Source organism: Gallus gallus, chromosome 3 (assembly GCF_016699485.2).
Source record: "Gallus gallus isolate bGalGal1 chromosome 3, bGalGal1.mat.broiler.GRCg7b, whole genome shotgun sequence".
NCBI classification, from domain to species: Eukaryota; Metazoa; Chordata; class Aves; order Galliformes; family Phasianidae; genus Gallus; species Gallus gallus.
Window position 1 is genome coordinate 46494152 of NC_052534.1, and position 13492 is coordinate 46507643.

The following is a 13492-nucleotide window of genomic DNA, read 5'->3' on the forward strand; positions in this document are numbered from 1 at the left end:
TGTGTAAGATTTTACATCATTTCCTCTCTTTCTCAGAACCTTCTATTCCCAGGCTTTTGCTTCTGTCTTTTCATGGCTATTCTCTACTCTGCTCTTCCAGGGGATTTTGATAGGAAATAAACCCAAGGAATGGTCTCTGAATGGTTCTTACCAAAGGAGTAATAGAGAACTTCTAAATACAGCTCCTTCTCCTCTTGCTGCTCTCAGGATGCAGAGTCATAAAAATGTTTTACTTCGGGGCACTGCTGCAGCACCACACAGCTTTTATAATGAATCCCAATACATAAACACAACGATGCATAGACACCCAATCATGTCAGAGGGGAACTTTATGGTTATGTACCACTTTCTCTGCTTCCTGACATAAGGGGAGCAAACTGCACACTACTGCGGAAAGCCTAAGGGAGGCTAGAATCTTTCTTGGCATAAAACACAAGAGTAGGAACACCACTTGTAATTTAATTTCTTGCTTGACTGGATCACTTATTACATTTCCTTGTATTTTTGAATTTGTGTATATTATTTATTGCATTTTTATTCTGAATTGCTGTCAGAACAATCCAGTTAGGATGCTATAAAATGCACCAACTCAATAGTGAGTGATAAAAACAATTGTCATAGCATGTAGGTATAAGCAAATGCTATTTATCTGTTTAGCACCATTATCTCACATTGTTTTGATCAGAATTCTCTCTATGAGAACAATAAGGAAGGAATCTTTTCCTGTTTGGAGTGTCACATAAATAAGTGTTGAAGGCTGCATCCTGTTAAGTACTTAAAAGCCTGGATATTTCCTTACATTACCTACATTATACTCCAGCTCCCACAACAGCATGCTTAGGGACAAAAAAAAGGCATTCGGTTGGAAGATCTGAAATAGCATTTTAAAAAGTGCAATTGCCATTTATTTATTTAACTTAGCATTTATTTAATGGGAAGAGCTAGCATGAAAATTCTCTGAGAGGCTACTTTAAGACTTTTAAGTCAAGATTGCATTTTACCTCCTTCATACCTTCACAGGTGTGATGTGTCAGCCATGTGCTTCAGTTATTCACTTTCCGTCAGCAGAAGCAAATAGAGATGTGATATTTCATGAACACGTAATAATTAATGTACAGATACTTGCAAGAATAAACAAGATATTCTGTAAGTGTTTATTCTGTGGGGATCTCTGAGTCTTGTGATTTCATACAGCTCTCAGCTAATTTAGAGGTGAAAAATAATTCAGGTACCAAAGGATGTATTTTCTCTCTCTGATATTCTCTAGATGAGGTAAAGATATAAAGACATACAGGCACTATAAATGCTTATATGCAGTTAAAGCAGTGTTGTTATTTTTTTTTCTCTAAAGTTAAGATGTAGTCTAAAAGATCTTGATTCATACTAAGACTTCAATGCAGAGTTGCTAGTGTGAAATGCAGAACTGCTGCTTGCTTACTTAATCCTTTTTCGTGCCTGGGGACACATAAGTACATGTCCCAAAGAGGACAGCGTTCTTGTATGTCACTAGTATGTAGAATTCCCTGGTCAGGCATGCATGGTCTTCCACACAGTTAGAAAGAAAGTCTTCTGAGTAGGTTTTAGTACTGATTATATAATGTTAGTCTCTATATTGCACTATGTTTCATTAGAGAAACATCTTCGAAGCCTTTGGTGGAAAACACCAGCATATACATTTTGTGTGCTGTGTGAAGAAGCCCACACATTGATTTGTCAGTTGATATTTTAGGGAGCAAATCTGTCAGGATGCCTATTGTCACCTAGGCACAAAAACCAGTCCATCCTGACTTATGTGGTCTGTGTAATCTCTTTTACAGTAAGGGTGGTGAGGCAGTGGACCAGGTTGCCAGAGGCGTGGTGAACGTCCCATCCCTGGAGACCTTCAAGGCGAGGCTGGATCAGGCCCTGGGCAACCAGATCTAGCCGCACATGTCTCTGTTCATTGCAAGGGAGCTGGACTAGATAAAGGTCCCTTCCAACTCTAAGGATTCTATGATTTCTATAAATTTAGGATGCTCTCCAAGGCTATTCCCTATCCTAGGGATGGTTTTGGAAAAAAAAATTCTCACCAGCAGCAGCCCAGGTCAGTCCTCCCGCTGTTGTACTCTTGGAGCTTCAGGATGTTTTAGCAAATGGGAGTCTTACTGAGCTTTGGAAACAAAAGCAAAGCAGTTTCAGTTTTCATATGCCCAACAGTATGTATGAATATCTACCAGTTGCATCAACCTTTGTGAGACCACAACCTGCATGCATTTTTGCCTTATCATTATCAGCATCTGAATTTCAGCTATTACAGAAGACTGCACATTAACCAGCCACCTGCAGAAGCTCATTTTCCACTCACTAAATACTCCAAAAAATGCAGACACATTTGTTTACAAATACCTGTATGACCTCCTCCAACATTTAATGCCATCCAAAATGTTTACATTTGTTATGTTCATTCTCCACAGATGAAAATGCAGAGATTGGTACTTGTTATGGTGTGTGGCAAAGCCGAGACTGACTCCTGGTGCACTGTTCCAAAATCTGGATGTATTCTTTGCTAAATTCCTGCACCACTGCTATTTTCCCTGAAGAGAACAAAAAGTTGTTCTGTTTTTTGTCTGGTGTTTTGGGAGTTTAGAAGCAGAATAATGAGGAATTTCAAAATCTCTAATCTTTGCTTCCTGCTTGACTTTGTTATTTTTTTTTTTTTTAGCCAGTAAGGTTGTATGTGTTTTTCACCCATCTCCTGATACAGTTTTCCATCTGCCACAAGTGCACTAAGTACCGTTCACATTCAGAGCAGAGGTCTGATCACATTCTTTTATGTTCTCCCTGTTATTAGATCAGCACCATCAGAACTCCAAATGGGCAAAATTAGCATTACCAGATATTTGCTGGGGGTTTCCTGTCCCAAGCCTGGAATTCTCCAGAAGAGACATCTACTGTCAAAGCACTACTAATAATTATGGCCAACAATGAGGTTTATGTCCTCTTAGCTTCCCACAGGACTCTAAGCAACATTAAATGTGGGCTGAAAAGGAAAGCAAAGTAAATTGTATCAATAGAACGTTCTGTCTCCACATTAGAGTTGTTAAAGGGCATTTAATTTAGAAATAAGTCAGCTAATTCTCCAAAACAGATACGTTCTCTGGCATTCAGCTTCCCACACCTGACAAGCATAGGCTAAAAGCATTATCACTATAAGCAGCAAACAATTGTGCAGGCTAGAAGTAATCACACAATTTGCCACTTTAAAGCCCACTTGAAAACTAAAAGCTCCAGGATCCTTATAACTGCATTATAAACAATTTACCATCTCTAGCTTATTGCTTCTGCTATCTTTTCTTAAGCTGTTTCCCCTTCTCTGCTCTGCAGCTCTTCCTTTGTGATATGCAGGATGTGTTTTTCTTCCAGCTTGCAAAATAACCTTACAGAAGAAGAAAAAAAAAAAACCACACCGAATCATTGTCTGGTGGTTTGTCCTTCAGCTCAGTTTCCTCAAGGTCAGATAAACACTGATGTCAGCACCAGGGAGGCTGTCCCTGCTGTCCCTGGTTTGGGGAGCAGAGTGTGAGTTGTCCCTTTCAGCAGCAAGCTGTTAGGTTAGCTCAGGTCCGTTGCAGCACCACAGCTGGAGATGTCAAAGCTGATCTTAACCTCTAGCAAAACAAGTGCCCCCAATCTGATTCTGGCAGCTTTTTACTAGTCGATGGCTTGCTGCTGTTTGCAGTTTCACACTGATCATTCCCAGGTTTCCCCAGAGAATCACAGGCTCAGTGTAAATGCCCATCCGTGAGCTGCCTTCCAGCTGGGACATCCCCCTCCTTTCAGCCTAGCAGAGTGTTTGCAAACTGTAAATCTTTCCTTATCTGCAGCGTGTTATAGCCCGGAATTTCTGCTCTTGCTGTTTTCTTGCTTCAAGCTCTGGTTAGGCTTTCACTCCACTTCCACAGATAACATCCTTTTCAAGTTCCCTTTTGGCCATTTCTTTCCATGGCACAAGCTGGATAATTTCAAATAGTTTTGTCCAGGTATTTACAAGCCTTATATCCCCAGATTGAGGACTGTTCAGAAACTGAAACTTACTCCCCATTAGTGTCTACGTCTCAAATCCCCCAAGCCAGCCAACTAACCAGAAGTTAAACAGCAAAATATCCCCACATTAGACAATACCACCAACAAAAAAAAGAGCACAAATCCCAGTGTCTGCACAATCCCCACCTCCTAAATTAATCTACCTTGAACAGACAGGACTTATGAGGGGCATGCAGGACAAGCCTAATGAGCATGTCAAGCATGTGGGAGCTGTCCCCAGCTCTGTGTCCCAGAAGCAGGTTGAAGCTGTGGGAGTGCAGGGACAAGCCAGCAGATCTGCAAGGTTCTCAGGCTTGTATGGGCACAGGCTGGGCCCACAGGTGTGCAGCAGGGGGTTCAAGTGGATGTGAAGTGTGGCCCCAGGGATATCAGCAGTCCCCAGGCAATCAGCAGTCCTCCTTTACTTTCTCATGTTCTCCAAGACCTCAATTATACACACAGCGTAGCTTTTAGGTTTATATCTTACCTCAAAAATGCCTCCTGCTGCTATCCTGGACAGCCAAGGGATTTACCTTTGGCTTCTTTGGGCTATCATAGCCTGTAAATCCACAAATGCTTTAAGCTATTCTAAGCCAGAAATGACACCCAAAGCCTTCTTTATGCCACATCACCCCTTCACCTACACAGGAAGGAGTGCCTGGCTGCTGTGAACTGTAGCAGGGAACTGATCTTTCCCCCTGTGTTTTTAGGCTCAGTTTTGACCCATATTAGTTGTCCCCATCATTCTCTGCCAGTTCATTGAGCAATTGCAGCCAGGACTGTGCTAGCACAGAGGGGCAGGTGGAGCTGGATGTCCTCCCAGGCACACAGCTGGCTTGTGCTGGCCTGCAGTGATACCAGGGGCAGCCTTCACTGTGTCTCCACTGTGCAGCTCTATTGAGTTGCTCTGAGCGTCCTGCTGGGACTGCCCAGTGACCCTTCTGTCCTCTTCAGCAGATGCCCACACTTCAGAAAAAGCACACTGCAGGATCCCTCCTGCTCTTCAGTCCTCTGTGGGTAATAATTACCTGCATGTCTCACTACGCTTGGCAAGGGCAAATGACCCTATAAGCTCCCTTCTACTTACAGCTCTCTCTGCTCCACAGCGATTAATGATTTCTTTCAAAAAACTGCCACTGACCAATTGATTAGGATAATTAAGTTAAAGCTCAGAGCAATTATTTCTAACCTTGTGTTTTAAAAATTAATTTGTACTGAAAACCTGCCTATCTTCCTGACTTCATCTATTGCTTTAATGGCATACGTTGCAGAACTCTTCTGTCAGATCCTGCCTCCTACAAAAGGTATTGAAATTCAAGTCCTCTTTTTTCAGGAGAAGGACATGGGCTTGCATCTTTTTTTAAATGATATCTTTTGATCCAGCCATGACAACCGTACAAAAACTGAACTTTCAAGGACAGAAACATCAGAAGTTGAACATGCTGAGAAAGAGGCTAGATTTAGAGAGATGAGAATTTGGGATGTATGTTCTGCTGAGCATTTACTGATCCAGTTCTACATACAGAGTACTTATACTTCCTCAGTCACCCTGTAGGCCGCTAGGGGGTCAAGGAAGGAGGCAGAAGGCTGGAAGGTTTGTGCTGTAGCTGAGCTGCTCCTGGGGATGAGGAGGGCAGGCAGTCTGAATGCTGGAGCAGGAGCTGCACTAATCTGCCACAAGACAGGTGGCACAGGGCTTTTGCCTTCCTGCACTGAGGCTAGGGGTTGTACATAAATTATTAAAAACTAAGAAATGTTTCAAGGTTATCACGCCAGTGTAAGTATCAGCATGATGCTCTTATCACTTCTCTTAAGTCCCCTTCCCTTGTTATCTTCCTCATGTAATTGATGCTCACTTGTTTCATATTAGATTGCATAAAACCTGAGGCTGTGCTTTCCTATGTTTTTGACTATGGAAAATATGAGAGCCTTTCTTTCAGCTCAGGCAACATCTAGCATGGAAGATCTCTGACTGTGGCTTTAGACAGTAGGTAATACAGAGTCCTGCATTTATATCATCTTCAATGCCAGACAGATTCATTCAATTTGAGTCCGTTCGGTGAGTCTGGATGGACAGAGAGAGTAATTCCAGGGCAGAAGGTGAATTTTTCATAGCTATTCAGGTAGAAAATGTTACAGGGAGCAATTTACACTTTCCTACAACCCTGACACAGCTGTTTACTTCACTGTATGATTCATTTACGCTTTAGAGAAAAAATAGTAGCAAGAGTGACTCTTCTCTCACATCCTTTACTTTCCTCACTGCAGATTTCAGCAGCTCTGTTACACAGCCTGATTTCTTACCAACTTGCTAGAAATATTTATCTGCTTCAAAGAACAGAAAGTAAAGCAATTAATCCTCTTCCTTCAGGAACCCCCTGCACTGCCACCCTGCTTCCTCTGACAGGCTCCCTGTTACTGCACCCAGGACTTCATCAGAAAGCCATTCAGACATTTTCATTATGGTATGGCAACTCCTCATTCAAACACATGGAAGATCCATCCTGCCTCTGGGCTCAGGCTGTCAATAGGTGCCATTGGCTCAGCAGGCATTAAACTTATTGTTTGGAAGATGGCTCCCCAGAGGCACTTTAACCATCTTTTTTTTTTGAAGATATGCAGGCTATCTAATTTTTGGTAATGGCATAGATGTGTGTGAAATGCCATCGCTGCCTACAAAACATAGAGGAAGAAGGGAGAAGACATTATAATATTTAGAAATAGGATGAAAAAAAGTAAAGAGAGTATTGCCACACACTACTAGACAGGCAAAGCAAGCCTACAAGGGTACTTCAGATTGAATCCTACAAAAGCATTCATTACTAATGCAACTGACAAGGATTTATAATTGCAGAATAATTCACTGAATTACAATTAACACATGCACTACATTTCCCACAACACTATAAATCCAAATTTCACTCTAAATCCAAATTCTACTGAAGTGTGAATCTTGAGATTTAGAGCTGCTATCTGTAGTGTATATATACTTTATATCATGATATGGGGATTCCCCTTGACCTTGAACAAAGGGCAAACCACTGCTTTAATGGAGCATGGTAGCATTTTAAAAAGCAGTTCCCCACAGAATGCAAATCTGGTTGAGGCATTTAGGGGCTTGCATGTTGTCATATATGTAATCTGCTTTTTATTTTGACTGAGGAGCACATCTGCAGCCATGGGAAAGGAAAGAGTTCACTGTATTTTAAAGGTTAGGGGGTATTTTGGACTAAGGAAGTAGATTTGTTTCTTCCTTTCACATATGAGGATTTCATAGCGAGACCTACAGATGCCCATAGCATGGAGAGCAAAATGCTGTGGACTCACTCTGGGGGAATGTCTGCATAAAAAGAAGTATGGGGTGGGAAACAAGGGATGCAGCTAAGAAAGTCACAAGCAACAGGATATGGCACTAGATGAGGGAGAGTAGCTGGTAAAGTGCATTTGTCTCACAAACAGCCAGGTTCAGAGCACTTTTCCACCTGTTCCAAGGTCCCTGAGCAAGGCTGTCTGTGGTTGTGTGCCCTCTACAGCATTTGTGGGTGTGGAATATATTCAGAAACTTATTTTCTTCTTGTATAATCAACTGCATGTTGCTACATGTTTTGTCAAATTAGCTCCTGTGACTGAATAAACTACTAATTTGTGACTTTTTACAATGCAAGCACAGACAGTAGAAAGCTCTTGTTCTGACAGTAGTTGAAGAAAATAAAAGGTCTGTAGAAATGTTGGATGTTCTATTTAATAAGAAGCTTAATAATCTTTGTAACTTCAATAGGGAGTAGGAGAGAGCACAGTAGCTAAGTTCCAAATTATGATAGCCTTTACATTGTCAAATCTCAGAGAGGTCGTTACTCCTGGTAAGGAATGTAATTATTCTAGAGGTTTACAAAATTGCTCAGCAGTATGTCTTATTTTTGTTTTATTCATAATAGTTCAGAAGTCATCTCAAGGCATCTACCTCTCCAAAATGGGTATGCATGTATTCTGTGTACATCACGCTGTGCTCCTGTGCTTTAGTATGTGGTGAGAAGAATGGCTTTTTTGGCTCATTAGCAGCTGTAATGAGTATGTAGTGCGTGCACATACCATCCATGAATCTGCTGTTTGAGGTAAACAGAAATCTGGCAAGCATGCACGATAATTGTTTGTTTGATGGGGAAAAATGGTGAATTTTATTTACATTTTATTTGCAATACAATGACAACTTTTTTTTTTTTTTTGCAGAAATTCATTGATACATTCCATGTGCAACAATACCTTACACTTTTGTCAAAGCACATGCATGTGTACATATATATATATATTGACACTGAGGAAGATAAATGAGAGCTTGCATCCACTTTATAGGGCCAGGGAGAGGAGAAAATATAGTGGAAATTGTCTTACATTCATGTCCAAAGCTATGATCTGCAATCCTTTTTGGAACTACCATTGCAGATAGAGTAGCTAGGACACTTCGTTTTGTGTCTACTTCAAAAAGACCAATATGTCAATGAGAAAAATGAATCACATACCACGAAATCATATATTATGAAAGCTAGTAACAATTCAAAACAAACGAAGCATTCAGAATAGCAGACTGTGAAAATAAGAGATGTGGAGAAAAAAAAACAGAAGCTGAGTGTGTATTAATAACTCCACCAAAAAAATTTTGGTGACGCTTCTGTAGATAAAATGAGAAAGGCAGATACTCCTTTTTCATCATCTCACCCTATGTTGAGAATACCAGAGGAGAATTCCCACTGGCAGCTGAATACATAGCAGCCCTTGTCATCTGGTTTGTAAAGCACATCAGCGCTCAGCAGAAAACACAGGGACAAACACCATGAGGACCTGCTTTACACAACACCGTGCTGGAGCCAAGGATTAACATGTACGGAGGCTGAGGTGATCGGCCCAAGGAATGAGAGGAGAAAATATGGGAAAGAGCACAGTGAACCCTAGATGTAGGGCAGGGACAGGCACCCTATTGAGTGGTATAACCACCATGTGTGCACATGTGTATAACCACTCACTGGGTGTCTTTTTCTTTTCAATCTTCAGGAAGAGGCAGCCAGAGTTCTCGCCCACCAGCCAGTGTCCGTCGGCACATGTGCAGCTTTGAAAAATCCCACACTGCAATGAATGTGTAAGAGAAGCTGCATGAAAAAGAGTGGTTTTACCCCTTGCTTTCTCTTTCTCATTGGTTTATCATGTCTAATGATGGGACAAATGTGGTGCATGCCAATAAAGATGGGAAATTTGCTTATGTCCCCTGTTTCAAACAATGCCTTAGTCTGATTATCCAGTTGTGATGAAGAGGATACTCAACAATGTTTTTGCAGCTTTTACTCTTTTTTTTTTTAAGTCACTTTTATTTGTAAATGCCTACAACTTTGCATATATATATCTTTTTTTTTTTTTTGTACTAATTTTATATTCTTTTTTTCCATTCAGCCATCTTATTTTCTTTACATTTATGCATGGAGATGACATTACCCTGCATGCTTTAAACAACGATCTAGTGGCTGTCTCATGGCACCTTTGCTGTGCATAGCTCTTGCTAACTGGGTTGGTTAGTGAGCTGCAGCTGCAGAGCCAGCAGGAGGAACACAGAAAACACTGGTTTGGTGGCATCAGAGAGCAGGGAAATGATGTGCAGGCACATGTAAATAAAAGCTGCAGAATCTGACCTAGGAACAAAGAGTTGTCCTAACATATCTCTAAAGAAAAGCAGATAATTTTTTGCTGTTACAGATTTTGAAAGATGTTCAGATTCTGAATATTCTCCATTCAGTGAACAGCAGCAAAGTGTAGTCCATCCAAAAAGGAAATACAAATACTGCCCTCTCTTAAGCAAACACAAATCCAGTGAAGAAAACATGCTAGCTGTTGCAGAAACAGGAAGGGCTCGCCCCGTATTTTCCAGGACAGATTTATCATCCTTTCCCAGATTTATCATCCTTTCCATCTGATAAACTGCAGATGTGAAGCAGTCCTGCTCCCTGCCCCAGGGAAGGTTGTGCAGTGATGAGGTGGAAATCTGCCGCTGAAACACTTAGCCAGCATTTAGAGCTCACCTAGTCAGCCATGAAACAGTGCAGCCCCATATCTACCTTTGACAGGCTATGTTACTTGTGGGCAGGTAGCAATTATGTTAATTCAGTCAAATCTGCCCCTCTGGTTCACAGATCAGAAGAAGTATATGCATTGCACAATATACTTGGTGTAGCAGCTAGGTTTGCCTTCCTAAAAGGCAGTGTAAGGAGCAGTACAAGCATTCTGTTGCTGGATAGAAGTTGCCATTTTCTGATGCGGAGCAAGTGGTGCAGATTTTCAGGGCACAGATTATCAATCGTCTGTCTGGAGAAATGGGTGATGAAATCTGCATCAAACCATTAGGAAGCAAAGAAGGATGAATGCAACAGGTTGTATTCAAAACATGTGGATACAACAAATAAACTCCTGAGCATGGGGAAGGATGAAGCTCCTGCTCTTTGCATGGCAATGCTTGGGATTTCTTTTTTTTCAATCCAGAAAAAAAAAAAATCCTCATCCACATGATGTCCTGAGAAACACTTTTGGTGCAACTCCAAGCATTCAGTGGGACTTCAAACACTTGTGGTAGTTACACAGACAACTCAGGCTTTAAAAAGCAGATGACCTTTTCAGATCTGCTAAGCGTGGAGCTTGTTTTATCTTCTTCCCCCTCTGCTGCCCCTGAGGCTTTCCCCTTCCTCCGGCTAGAGGATGCATTCAGAGGTCTGGCAGCACTGCACTGTGGTGGTGAAGGGTGCATCCTCCGCCAGGGATGCGTGAGTTCTCCATGGCCAGGCTTCTCGGCTGAGCTACACATTCATGCAACTGGCATGGCACCAGCTGTCCATCACTGCCACCCAACCTCATGGCTGAGCCTCAGTCAGCAGATCTGGAGCTCATAAGTCAGGATTTCCTGTGGAGGCCCTAGGCTTTAACTGCCCCAATGTGCTAGAAATGAGCAAAGGTGTTGCCTTCCAGTTTCAGGCAGACAGGTGTGGGGACCTGAAACTCATTGTTTTGATACATGCAGTACTTAGGGTTATTGTGTTAACATCAATCTCCATTCTCCATACGGTCTTGTGGATGTCCAGAAATGCAGAACCATGAAAATACAGAATAATAACAACTAATCACCATAATAAAAGTTTCAGAAACATCAGCTTTGAGTTCCAGGGCTCTTTTCTTCTGAAGCTGCAGTTATCGCCATGGAAACTTTCAGATACACCCAGAAAATCCACAGCCCTGACGTGCTGGTTCATCTTCTACAGCATATTAGAGCTCTACATCACAAGTCGGGTGCCTCGTGACTAAGCTTCCTGTGGCAACTTGGTTGAGGTTGCATTCAAAATGCTGTCCTACGACCAGCAGCATGCTAAAGCAAGTCTGATGGCTCTTTGAGCACTAAACTGTTGGGAGTCTATACCAGAGAATTCTCTGAGTGATGGTGAGAGAAAGACCACATTGACTGCTACTGCTATAAAACTTCATGGGATGCACACTTTTTGGCAGTAAACATATGGAGCAACCACTGGTAGAGTATTGTCTTGGAAATATTACGGATTTTCAGAGTAATTTTCCCTTTTCTAATTTTCGTAAGGTTCTCACTGTGTACATACATGTTATGTGAAGTATCTTCTATCCCCTGTGTCAATTCCTTTTCAGATATTTGAAATCTGTTACTGGGTTGTTGCACCAAACTGAATATGTTCAGCTATTCCAGCTTTCCCTCAGACACTCTGCTCTGTTCCTTATGGATTTTTGTTTTGCTTTGTTTTTGTTGCTATTCTCTATATAGCACTCAGTTAATCGGTATCTTCCTCATTAAAAATGTGGTTCCTACAGAACCACGGAACGATTACAGAAAGCAAGGAGAAACCTACCACTATCTTAATTAAAATTAACCTACATTTAAAGTAAAGATATTTCCTGTAAATTCCAGAAGGAATCTCTGTAGCATGGGTACTTTTGAGTGGGGAACACAAAATTCATTGGTTATTATGCTCTAAGCCCATTAATTTCTCATTCAACAGCAGTTCTAGATCTCTTTCTGCAATGATTCTTTTGAAGGAATATTTCTGAAGAGTGTTGATCATCACAGCCTGCCAGTCCTACAGACTACTTGGTCTTAGTTGCACTCACATAGACTCATCATACATTAATTTAATTCAATCATTTTCTTCCCATGTTCCTAAGCTTTTCAGGTTCCTTTGCACAATACATGGTAATTCTCAGTTTTCAAGCTGTATTAGCTGTGTTCCTTTCCAAGCCTGTCTGAAAAAATGTTTCACTTCAGGTATTGTCAGTGAGTGCACTGCTGTGAATTTATCTTCAAACGTGCAGCATGAGGCACATCTTCAGATAATACAGATGTACTTCTCCACTGATATCGGAGGATCTATGACACCATGCATTTCCTTTGCTCTAACTTTGAAATCCTTTAAAAAAAACACAATGGCGAACCAATAGGGTGTATTTATTTAGAATATGTACTGTTTTTTTAAAACTTGTAAATAACACCAAAATAAACAGATTTTTTTTTTTAATGGTAAGAACACCTTTTAATTGCACTTTGATTTGCGGGTTTTTGATGTTCATTTCTTGAATGCTGCAATAATTTGTCTGTGGCTTGGGACAAACTGTTCATTATCCTGAGTTTTGTATTATCTATTAGAATAAGTTATTTCTTCCAAGCAACACTGCAGTAGCTATTCGTTATTCTATTGAAAATACTTAATAAATGGTTTGTGACCTGCAACTCTGCTTTGCAATTTGGGGTCACTCTCATATTGCCAAAGCTAACAGCAAATATATTTCTTTAAATTATTCGCAGTAATTTATTTTAAATTACTTTGATATGACAAAAAAAAACCAACTTGCTGAACCAAAAGTCTTCTGACCCAACCCAAGATCCTGTGGGTAGGATCATGGATCCATGGATCACATCACAGCACGCTCAGGCTAAACACAACTTCTAACTCCACTTTACAGTATGTTTATTACCACTCAAATTTTAAAAGAGAGAAGGAAAGTCAAAAGCCAGCAAAAAATCATTCGTCAATAGGGTTATGTATATTAGAAAGCCCGCGTGTGAGTCAGATTAAAGAAATGTTTAACTTTTGCAGCAGAGTAACTAAGGAAGGAATAACTAGGTAAGATTTACTTGATACAAGGCAGTAGCAAGGCACGGGGTTAGAAATGAGGCCCTGGGCTTGTGCCCACCCACCCCACAACCTCAGGTTTCACCAAGCTCTGCCTCAGTCAGATACTCTGGCAGCATTTTCTCCTTTATTTTCTGTATACCTGCTTTCTGTGTGCTGCTTCCATAACACATTTAAAATAGCTCTCTAATTAACATAGAACATTTTGTCCCATGTACAAGGCAAGCAATTTATTTTGCCCTAAAGAAAAA

At 41.0% G+C, this 13492-nt stretch overlaps 1 protein-coding gene across 6 annotated transcripts in view; it reads left to right on the forward strand.

Moving 5' to 3' along the window:
• Positions 1-13492, forward strand: part of GRM1 (glutamate metabotropic receptor 1) — a 181670-nt gene that overhangs the window by 158514 nt on the left and 9664 nt on the right. The window contains exons 9-10 of one of the 6 annotated variants that reach the window (XM_015284286.4): positions 7998-8036; positions 9109-9193. The exons of 4 other annotated variants lie outside the window; for them this stretch is intronic. In XM_015284286.4, coding sequence (XP_015139772.1) covers positions 7998-8036; positions 9109-9169 — 100 coding nt within the window. In that variant the 3' untranslated portion in view covers positions 9170-9193. Of the gene's footprint in view, positions 1-7997; positions 8037-9108; positions 9194-13492 lie in introns of those variants that run through there. One more of the 6 variants, XM_040698172.2, reaches the window with a different exon arrangement.